Source organism: Erpetoichthys calabaricus, chromosome 12 (genome assembly GCF_900747795.2).
Source record: "Erpetoichthys calabaricus chromosome 12, fErpCal1.3, whole genome shotgun sequence".
NCBI classification, from domain to species: domain Eukaryota; kingdom Metazoa; phylum Chordata; class Cladistia; order Polypteriformes; family Polypteridae; genus Erpetoichthys; species Erpetoichthys calabaricus.
In genome coordinates, this window is record NC_041405.2 from 41,121,539 (window position 1) to 41,133,829 (window position 12,291).

The window sequence follows — 12,291 nt, forward strand, 5'->3', positions numbered from 1 at the left end:
TATTTATTAACCATCCACGTTTACTATTATAAGATTTGTTCAATCCAGTTCAATATCATTCTGCTAGAGCCCATCCTGTGCAGTAGGGGTACTACACAGAAATCAGCCCTGGACGACAAACCATTCTGTCACAGGGTATTCTTACTAATACATGGACAAAATTTACACAAAGGATGATAATTTGGAATTACCAAGTAAATTAACATAGGCTACATGTAATTAGGATGTGGGAGGCAAACCAGGATCTTCTTTCGACTGCTTCCATTAGGGGTTGCCACAGCGGATCATCTTCTTCCATATCTTTCTGTCCTCTGCATCTTGTTCTGTTACACCCATCACCTGCATGTTCTCTCTCACCACATCCATAAACCTTCGCTTAGGCCTTCCTCTTTTCCTCTTCCCTGGCAGCTCTATCCTTAGCATCCTTCTCCCAATATACCCAGCATCTCTTCTCTGCACATGTCCAAACCAACACAATCTCGCCTCTCTGACTTTGTCTCCCAACCGTCCCACTTGAGCTGACCCTCTAATGTACTCATTTCTAATCCTATCCATCCTCGTCACACCCAGTATAAATCTTACCATCTTTAACTCTGCCTCCTCCAGCTCTGTCTCCTGCTTTCTGGTCAGTGCCACCGTCTCCAGCCCATATAACATAGCTGGTCTCACTACCGTCCTGTAGACCTTCCCTTCACTCTTGCTGATACCTGTCTGTCACAAATTACTCCTGACACTCTTCTCCACCCATTCCACCCTGCCTGCACTCTCTTTTTCACCTCTCTTCTACAATCCCCATTACTCTGTACTGTTGATCCCAAGTTTTTAAACTCATCCACCTTCGCCAACTCTACTCTCTAGATTCTCACCATTCCAACTAATGCCTCCCACTCATTTACACATATGTATTCTGTCTTGTTCCTACTGACCTTCATTCCTCTCCTCTCTAGAGCATATCTCCACCTCTCCAGGGTCTCCTCAACCTGCTCCCTACTATCGCTACAGATCACAATGTCATCAGCAAACATCATAGTCCACGGGGACTCCTGTCTAATCTTGTCTGTCAACCTGTCCATCACCATTGCAAATAAGAAAGGGCTCAGAGCTGATCCCTGATGTAATCCCACCTCCATCTTGAATGCATCCGTCACTCCTACCGCAGACCTCACCACTGTCACACTTCCCTTGTACATATCCTGTACAACTCTTACATACTTCTCTGCCACTCTCGACTTCCTCGTACAATACCACAGTTCCTCTTGAGGCACCCTGTCATATGCTTTCTCCAGGTCCACAAATACGCCATGCAACTCTTCTGGACTTCTCTAAACTTCTCCATCAACATCGTCAGAGCAAAATTTATTCCCCTGTGGTTACTGCAGTCCTGCACATCACCCTTATTCTTAAATATTAGCACCAGTACATTCCTTCTCCACTCCTCAGGCATCCTCTCACTTTCCAAGATTCCATTAACACTAGAATTACCAGAGCCTACGAAAAACTCGTAAATCTGTCCCACCTTAAATTGCTTCTTAAATCTGTTCGCACCTCTCCGTCTGTGTCTTTTGTCTTCTAAATGTGCAGATAAAGACAAGCTGCAAGCAGCGGGCTATTCCATCCCCCCACCAACTTAGAACGTGCACAAACTTCTCCCATTTCATGCCTTGATTGATTATCTGGGAGTGAAGTGGAGTTTTAGAGTATAAATAATAGATCGTTATTTGGAACACACACATTTCATGTGTGTTCCGTTTCTACAGTAATCTGTGTAAACACATTTTTAAAACAGAAACGTTTTTCATATTCTAGTAGTAAATGACAAAATGTAGGCATAAACTATATAATGTATGAAGCCTGAAGTCCAAATATAAAAGAAACACTTTCACAAAAGGTACAAATATAACAGAACAAGTGTGCTTTTATTCAAAAATGTAACTGCAGAAAAAAAAGCCGCCTTAGTGTGCGACATTGACACGCATTTTCTGCAACTGCTGCCATGGCGCAACAGTATCAATTGCTGACTGGGAATCAAAAGGCCACAAGTTCGATTCTGCACGACTCCCTTTTGAGAAGTGAGCTGCTCTTATTCTTACTATTTTAGAATAAAAACATACATTTGATTTCAGTCTGCAACAGCCGGTGTAATTTATGATACTTGTAAAGGTTAGCTTTGTTTTTTTTGTTTTTTTTATTCACTTTTCATTCTCTCAGTCGCGTTCAGGATCCATATTTGAAACTGATGTTTTCACATAAAGACACACTATAGCTCTGCAGTGTATCACCATACATACTATTGCCCCCCCACCCAGGGATCTGACGCACAAACGCTGGCGAATCTGCCTTCTTCGTATCTCACCGTCACTTGATTTTCTTTTTATCAAGTTATGGTCCATGATGTCAAAAAAAAAATCAGAGACATAGGTATATATGATATTTGGAATTATTCGTTTTATGACCTGTATAGTACATTTCGGAAAAGTTTGTGGCACAGATGCAACATTATTCATATCATTCATATTCCTTCGCATAACATCTTGCGGTTTGTAATCAGTGACCGCGTGTTTTTTTCCCCCCGATCTTGCCAGTCCCCGCATGTTGCTGTATGCTGTTTCTTTTGTACTTCAGGACATGCAGAGGAAAAAATAGTACAGAGCAGTAACTTCAGCGCTATATGCAATCATCAGACATTCCCCATCTGACGCTGCTGTTTTCACATAAAGACGCGCTATAGCTCTGCAGTGTACTTGTGACTGCATTCTCGTACCAATGCTTGCGAACTGAAATGTCTGCGTGCACTTTTCGTGGCATTACACGTTTATTTTTTGTATCCAAATGGTGCCATCTTTTGCCTTTATGCCTGTTGCAGCTGCGCTGTTCTTATGTTGGACTGGACATTTTTTGCAGGGAGGGCTTCTGTTCTCTTTCTCTGGTATAGAATCCTCATCTGGGCTCTCCTCTGTGTCTGTCTCGTCATCTTCCTCGATATCAAAAATAAGTTCCTCGCCACCGTCTGAGTCGCAATCATCTATTTCTTGCAGCAGAGCTAAAGCCTCCGAAGGGGACAACCTCCTCTTTCGTGACAGAGCTGTGGCCATTGCGGTGTCTGTTTGGTCAAAATAATAATCAAGCACAACTGATTCACCTATGTTTGTGTGTCAGGTTTTATCTTGCCACATCAGAGAATTCCCTGTAATTTGCAGTTCTATTCATTATCTCAAAACACCACTCACATTCACAGTAATTCCCAGTTATATCCACCACTCACACCCACGCCCACAACCATACAGAACTGATTCCACATCAGAGAATTTCCAGTTGCAGCATAAATTCACACCCAATCTGACGCTGTTCGTTTTCAAATAATATTGCATTAGTGCGAGGATGTTTTCACATATATTGTCTCTTTCTTTCAGGTGTGTAATAGAAACCACAGCATAGACAGAAGTGTGTACATTGTAACAGGTACACACGTTGTAAATGAAGGAAAAACGATCATTGCGTGTGTGTGAACCAGAGTTATTATAGTTTTGACTTTTTTTGCTAGTTTTTATTTTTATATTACTTCAGGTCTTAATTTTAGTTTTAATTTAGTTTTAGTTAGCCTTCATGCCATATTTTTAGTTTTAGTTTAGTTTTTATTTTACAAAGTCATTTTTATTTTATTTTTATATATATTAGTTTCAGTTTTAGTTTTAGTAATTATAGTATGGTTAAAGCAATTTTGTGGAGGTTAATTTTTGTGCCACAATGAGAGAACTGTAGACTTAATAATTTTGGAAATAACATTTATTTAATGTCAGTAGAAACCTATAGGTATGTCCTGTTAAAAAACAAACAAAAATAAACCCAGATACTGAATTTGAACTGACTGTGGAACACACTGCAGTTTTGCATGCAAAATAGTAATCCTAATTTAAATGGTATAATTGAAACAACAAATGCTTCTTTCTCCTTTGCAAAATTTACTAAAGCCCCACCATAACAGTGATACAAAACAGCCTGACTGATTCAATTATACATCTTTCTGTTAATTTTCAAGAAAACTCTGTGCTCTAGAGAAATGGTCATTCTGTTTCACAATCCAGATGACAACTGTCCACAAACTGAAAATATGCGTTCAACAAATGCTTGTGAGGCCGGGGCACACACAAGGTCCAAAGCCACAGGGCTAAGTTTAGGATACACAGCCACCCTGGCTTGCCAGAACTGAAGAGGATTTCCAGTAAAATCCCCCTGCCTAACCTCCTCCTGATATTTCTGCATTTCAAGTGGAGCACTTTCAGATGGCCTAGGCTGGTTTTCAGGGTTTAAGCTATTTATTTTATTAGCCAAGTACTTGTATTTCTGAAGGACTGTAATGTTTGCTGAAACGGCTACTGTTTGTGTAGACTCATCTTGTTGTGCTTCTATGGTGTGATTGTGTTTCGCTGCCTCGGTCAATACAAATAACTCTGCTGTTCTTTTCAAAGATATTAGTTCAGGAGACTGTAGGGTTAGAGAGACAGTTGGATCCATTAGACATGCGGCTGCAGGGACTGGATCAAATTAGTCACTAATGGGATCTAACAGACATGTAAAACGTTGGCGCAAACACTTGAGAAGAGCTTGTGCCAAATTTTTCTCTCCACTAGTTGACTGGAGATGTGCCTCCAGGTTTAGCAGGGAAGGTATCACCTCTGACAGAGACTGGCTATCTGTTTGAAGCTGATCTGTGTGCATGCCAAATGGCTCCAATACTTTAAGTTGGTTTTCCAACTTGGCCCAATCACTGGTCAAACAGTGTATCTATCCCGAGTTCATCAAGAACCTCATTAAGTGTAGCTTTAGTTTCCAGAAGTCGCTTCAGCATGTCAAGTGTACTGTTCCACCGTGTGGGGCAGTCACGAATCAGTGTTCGGCCACACCTTTAGAAACAAACAGAGAATAATGTCATTGTAATGAAAAGGTAAGAAGTTTAAACAAAATAATCACTTATTCCTAGTGCATCATAGAATAAGTAAATGATAATTTTGGTCAAAGCCACTATTATTATTATTATTATTATTATTATTATTATTAGTCACTATTGGTGTGAATTTCCCCTTGGGATTAATAAAGTATCTATCTATTTATCTATCACCACTGTGGTTGCAGGATTTTGTTTTGTTCAGTTTCACAGTCAAAGAGTCATCTTACCTCTGTAACTGATCTCATTTAATAAGCTGGCCTCATTTTCTCTTCTCATATTCAGAAAAGCTTTAAAGTGTGATTTTTTTTTTAAATAAAATATTTAGAAATATTGGCATTTTCTATAGTACAAATGGTCAATTCTTTGTGATTTTCCAATTAATTTGTTCTTTTTCTGTCTAGTTTAATCCCTTAATTGTACCATGATAATAAGCAGACACTGGGGCAAACAATGTTGAATGCTAAAAGCTGTCTGCCTGCCACAGCTTTTCCAACAATAGTAAATAATGGAATACATAACCAGAAAAACTGGAAATGAAAAATTATGACAATGATAAAATTCTTAAAAACCAAGATAAAAAGAAATTAAATTGTTACTGTGTACCATACTATGTACCAATGCCTGATGCAATCTAATAACATTTTTCCAAATTTAGTTTTATAATTTGTATATGGACACCAAATCTGGACAATAACTGCTCAATTAGGCTAGGAGTTCAATTAAAAACAAAACATGGCTGTAATGAAAACCTGCAGTCACATGGCGTTCCCAGGATTGAGTTTGAGAACAATTTGTCTATGGGATTACTTACTAAATATAAATATATATATATATATATATATATATATATATATATATATATATATATATATATATATTGTAACTCAGATTTTTAGATAAAGACAAGCCTGTTGTCAAGTCAGTTAGTATTATAAAACAGGCTAAAGTCACACCTTTTAATCATTTGCTCATTTGCTACCGAAGATTTCCTGACAGAATGAATAAGGTTCCTGGCTTTGTTAACAGCAGAACTGGCTCCTGATTGTTTCATGGCATCTTTCAATGCAAGCTGAAGTGTGTGTGCCATACAAGGCATACGTCGAAACCTGGATATGTCTCCGTCTTCAAAGAAGTCTGTTGATTCTGTTAAGTAATCAAATAAATCACAGTTCAGCTTAATGTGTTTTAGGAAATGTTTTTTCTTGGTTCAATTTTGTCTTTTCTCCAATGTAGATTTTATGTATATTATTTATTACATGTTATTTAATTTTATATATTTGTTTTTTTTCAGTCCTGTACAAAACTTAAAGTTGCATTGAATCATTTGAAATAAATAATAGTTTTTATTATTTATTTTACACACAGCCTCCAGAATCATCTATTAAGTTTAATCTATAAATATAACACTACAAAAGAAATAATTTTTAAATATGATAATTTATAACTATTTTACCAAGACTAATTAAAATGTAATGTGATGTATAAATGTGCTAATGTGTTATATTATTACAAAATATAACAGACTAGAGAGACAATGGATACATATTGGATGGTTTGCTGACCATTTATCATACATGCCACAATCTTGCTGCCTGAAACAAAAAGTATCAAGCAGAATATACTGAGCTACTTAGCCAATATTTTTTAACTTACCTTGATCAGAGACGCTCATCTCTTCTTCCTCTATATCCGAGTCCGACTCAGATTCAGTTGAATCCAGCTCGATGAACTGCTGTGCAGAATATTCTCCTTGCCTCCGCGCTTTCCGTAGTATATCTATAGCTTTTACTATGTTTGCTCCATTGTCTGTCACTATAATCATAACCTTGTCTTCTGTTATGTCCCACTCATCCAGAGTACTGTCGATAGCGTTTGCCAAAGCTTGTCCCGTATGCGGATGACATATGCGTTGTAAACTTAACAAAGCATGCTGTGCTTGGTTTGTTGGTGAATGATAAAAGCATGCAGAAATTCCCAAAAATGAAGCCATCAGACCCTTTTTACTCCATCCGTCTATACAAAGGGTTAGTTTCCGAGCTTGTTGGACCATTTCTTTGATACGCTGTGTTGCTGTATTCATTTTATGTACGATGAGCGCATTTATTCGTGCAGCATGTGGCATGCTAAATTTGGGATCAAGAGAGGAAACAAATTTTCTGAATGAAGGCGAGTCACACAGCCTAGTAGACATGCCAGTTTCAATAAACAAGTTTACTTGGGCGTCTTCACGTTTTTGGTGTTCAGCTGAGTTTGTTCCCCAATTTGCTGTCCTCTGCAAACACGATATTAATGTCTGCTGTCTTGTATGATGTGTACTAGAGGTTGCATGTATACTCAAATTGCACTCGCTTTTCAGCCTTTCTTTTTCTTTACCCAGAAATATCTCGTAGGCTAATTTGTGATAGCTATTTAGGTGCACTTTAAGGTTTGTTGGGTTTTTACCTTTAATCTGTACAGCACACAACGCACCCTGCTCCAACACTATGCACTTACTGTTGTTGCTTTCAGCATTATATTCGAAAAACTCCCATACGGCGCTGTGTCGTTTTCTTCCGAACATGTTGATCGCTGATACCCTCTGGTCAGATAAAGTTTATATACTGAATTTCACCACCTACAGGGCAGGACCGGAAGTTTATGAAGATGCAAAAATAGATTCTGCCGCGTTCTTTCAGACATGATCACGAAAACTGATTTTTTTTTTTTAGAAATTATTATTTTATTTCAGTTAGTCTTTTAAGCTACCGTAATCGTTCCGTATCGTTTTAGTTTTTCATCTCAGTTTTGTTATTTATTTTATTTCAGTTTACGAAAATGTTTTTTCATTAATAGTTTCAGTCTTCGTTTTCGTTTTAGTTTACGATTATTACCTTGGTGTGAACTGCTAACATTTAAATCGGATGATTGCATATAGCTTATTCAGTGTGCTTATTCAGTGCGCACAAGAACATGCAGGTGGCCAGTTGCTGTGAGCTACAACATGCTGGCGGTGAAAAAGAAAGGGACAAATATATGTGACGTTTTGAAGAAATCATTTTATGACACGAATAGTACCAATCAGAAAACATCGTCGAAGTAATGCAATATTATTTGAAAACGAACAGCATCAGATCGGGTGTGAATTTATACTGGCGCTGTTAGAGTCAGATCAGAAGCTGAATAAGCTCCAGTTCTGACTCTAAGTAAAAAGCATGAATTACTCAACATAAATAACCGCGATCGACATTTTAAACTTAATGATTTACAGTGCATACCAATTTATAAATTTTATGTCCGTTTGAGGTTAAAAAGAAAAAAAAAATTACATTTTCTCTCCAGTGGGGAATCGAACCCAGGTCTCAGGGGCACGACAGGGCTGCTGCGCTCTGAGTCAGCAAATCTAAGCGTTACACCACAGAAGGTGTTGCACTGTTCTTGAACCTTTTGTGAAAGTGTTTATTTGATCTTTGGACTTCAGGCTTCACACATTATATAGTTTATGCCTACATTTTGTAACATTAATTACTAAAATATGAAAAAGTTTCTGTTTTAACAATGTGTTTACAAAGATTACTGTAGAAATGGAACAGACATGAAATGCATGTATTCCAAATAACGATCTATTATTTTCACTCTAAAACTCCAGCAGTTCAGTCACTCCCAGATAATCAAACAAGGCATGAGCTAGGAAAACTTAGTGAACGTTCTGCGACTCTGGGGGATGGAATAGCCGGCTGCTTGCTGCTCGTATTAATCGGCACATTTAGAAGACAAAAGACGCTGGCGGAGAAGTGAGAACGGTTTTAAAGTGGGCTGGATCTACGAGTTTTTTCGTAGACTGTGGTAATTCTAGTGTTAAACAATCTGGTTAAAAACTCCACTGCCATCTCTCCTAAACCCCTCCATGCTTCCATAGTTATGTCATCTGGACCAACGGCCTTCCCATTTTTCATCCTCTTCATAGCTGTCCTTACTTCCTCCTTGCTAATCCGTTGCACTTCCTGATTCACTATCTCCACATCATCCAACCTCTTCTCTCTCTTGTTCTCTTCATTCATCAGCCTCTCAAAGTACTCTTTCTGTCTGCTCAACACACTCCCCTCACTTGTGAGTACGTTTCCATCTTTAGCCTTTATCACCCTAACCTGCTGCACATCTTTCCCAGCTCAGTCTCTCTGTCTAGCCAATCGGTACAGGTCCTTTTCTCCCTTTTTAGTGTCCAACCTCTCATACAACTCATCATACGCCTTTTCTTTAGCCTTCACCACCTCTCTCTTCACCTTGTGCCTTATCTCCTTGTACTCTTGTCTACTTTCTGCACCTCTCTGACTATCCCACATCTTCTTTGCCATCCTCTTCCTCTGTATACTCTCCAGTATTTCCTCATTCCACCACCAGGTTTCCTTTTCCTCCTTCCTCTTTCCAGATGTCACTCCAAGCACCCTTATTGCTGTCACCCTTACTACATCTGCTGTAGTTTCCCAGCAGTCTGGTAACTCTTTACTGCCACCCAGTGCCTGTCTCACCTCCTCCCTAAACTCAACCTTGCAGTCATCCTTTTTCAACTTCCGCCATTTGATCCTTGGCTCTGCCCTCACTCTCTTCCTCTTCTTGATCTTGAACATCATCCTACAGACCACCATCCTATGCTGCTTTAACTACACATTCCCCTGCCACCACTTTGCAGTCTTCATTCTCCTTCAGATCAACTCTTCTGCATAGGATGTAAGCTACCTGTGTGCATCTTCCTCCACTCTTGTACATAACCCTATGTTCCTCCCTCTTCTTAAAATACGTATTCACCCAGCCATGTCCATCCTTTTGGCAAAATCCACTATCCTCTGACCTTCTTCATTTCTCTCCTTGACACCATACCGACCCATCACCTCCTCGTCTCCACTGTTCCCTTCACCAACATGCCCATTGAAATCTGCTCCAATCACCACTTTTTGTCCCTCGGGTAAACTGTCCATCACCTCATCCAACTCACTCCAGAAATCTTCTTTCTCACCCATTGCACACCCAACTTGCGGTGCATATGCACTAACAACATTCATCATCACACCTCCGGTTTCCAGCTTCATAATCATTACTCTGCCTAACACTCTTTTCACCTCCAAAACACTCTTGACATACTGTTCCTTCAGAATAACTCCTACCCCATTTCTCCTCCCATCCACACCATGATAGAACAATTTGAATCCACCTCCACTCCACCTGGCCTTACTCAATTTCCATTTAGCCAACAGTAGCTCAATTTCCGCCAGCACCCTGTTGGCTAGGCTGGAATTCAAACCCATGTCTCTTAATCTGTGAGATAATAGCACTACACCACCATGCTGCATAGTAAAATTAATAAAATTAGATAGATAGATAGATAGATAGATAGATAGATAGATAGATAGATAGATAGATAGATAGATAGATAGATAGATAGATAGATAGATAGATAGATTGATAGATAGATAGATTGATTTTGAGCTCTGTTTTGTGACACCTTTAAGATCTTTTTCCCTTTGAGTAACTGTGTGAATTTCCCACTTAATAAAGTATCTATCTATCTATCTATTACATTTTTAAAATATCATAACTAAGTTATTATTATTATCTATCTATCTAACAACTTGTAGATTTTTAATTACATTTTATTTATTTTACTTTGTAGGGTGTACAAGGTGCAAAAGGTCAGAAGGGAAAACCATCATATTCAGGAGGATTCCAAGGACCAAGGGTAAAAGATAATCTGTATTGTAATGGATTATAGAAAAATCCAGTATTTCTCAAATATTAAAAGATTTTAGAGAAAGAAGGGGTTGGGGTGTGTTATTTAGATGGCTATATATACTGTAGTATAACCTATAGGTTTTTAATCAATGGTCCACAAATGGCCTTCCTGTTGTATTTAGGGACAAAATCTACTTATGATTAATATTCTGCATCCATTGATCTAGTTAACCTTAGAACAGCTATTAATTTGAATAAAAGCTAAACAAGAAGCATGTACACAAAATGTGGGATTCACAAAAAGCAAACCCTTTTAAATTTTATGTAAATACAGGATTACCTCTGCTTCACCAACAAACACAAATGCAAATGAGAAATAGACAATGAAAAATACCTTTGAAACTGAAATCCAAGTGTTTTCCATGGAATTTTTAAGTTTATACTTTTTGAAATACTACTTTTAAAATAAAACTAATACAACAATAAAAACCAGACAGTAATAATCATGAAGGTGTAAAAAACTCTTTTACTAGTGTAGGTAACTATGTAAGATTCAGTTCAGTTATTTGTATTTCTTGTTTAATTCTATCTCCAGTGTTAGATAGAAGATAGAATTATAACACATGTACAGATTTACATATATAAATCAGTAACAGAAAAGAACACAACTATACAGCATTTGTCTGTCCAGGATTTTAAATCACCTGTAGCTCGCAAACCGTTTGACCTATTGACCAGTAATTTGGTACACATATACTACGTGTCCTCTACTATCCACTTTCAGGATGATGATTTTTATTACTCTTTTTATTTTTATTTTATTTTATTGTAGAATCAACTCTCGGCAGCAGGGCGGCCATGCATGAGTACAGGCGCCATTCTCATCCCTACCACCCTTGCCATCACTTCTGCCGCTATAGTGGAGAAAACGAGCTGCTCATGAAGCAGAAAGCACATCAACCTCTGAGCAAACGAATGCTAAACGTAAAGAGAAAGAGTATGAAAACTATAAGTCAAGTGTATTCACTGCATGTTACTGGTGTACTTATAATTACTACTATTTAAATGCACAGTGGCAAAAATCCAAACAACATTATTTTTATTGCTCTAACCAGATATACAGTAAATAGTAAGTAAAGGTTTAGTGACAACAGCTAGTGGAGTTTCCCGAGACACTAAGTCTACCACACAATCTATACTAAATTGATGGCTGAATGGTAGAAACCTAATTTAAACCTGGAATGTGAGCTTAAATTTTTTTCAAAAGGAAATTAAATATTTGCAATGGTGTGTCCACTCCTGATGTGCAAAAATAAACTCTTTATGTTTTTAGGCATTATTTCAGAGATTTTATTTCCATAAATATGCAGTCAATGAACAACAGAAACTTCAGTTTATCATTCCATGGCACACACTTTATGATCATAACAGAATACTGCTACCTTCAAGCACAAACCATATGGTAATATTTTAATTTTTTAATTTTCAAAAATTAAACTGAAATCAGTCATGCATTGCAGAGTCAAAAACCAGCTGACAGATGTGGTTGAAGACACTCTCAATTATTAAGCTGCACATACCCTGCTTCCCTTGTCAGCACTGTGTGGGGGACAGAGATTTATTGAACCGAAGTGCAAATCATA

General features: G+C 38.0%; 2 protein-coding genes across 2 annotated transcripts in view; one reads left to right on the plus strand and one right to left on the minus strand.

Moving 5' to 3' along the window:
- The window catches only part of col4a6 (collagen, type IV, alpha 6), a 542,265-nt gene that overhangs the window by 152,564 nt on the left and 377,410 nt on the right, over nucleotides 1-12,291 (plus strand). The window contains exon 7 of the mRNA XM_028815433.2: nucleotides 10,590-10,655. Coding sequence (XP_028671266.1) covers nucleotides 10,590-10,655 — 66 coding nt within the window. The remainder of the gene's footprint in view (nucleotides 1-10,589; nucleotides 10,656-12,291) is intronic.
- Nucleotides 1-12,291, minus strand: part of LOC127529743 (craniofacial development protein 2-like) — a 928,907-nt gene that overhangs the window by 74,545 nt on the left and 842,071 nt on the right. The gene's annotated exons all lie outside the window — the stretch shown is intronic.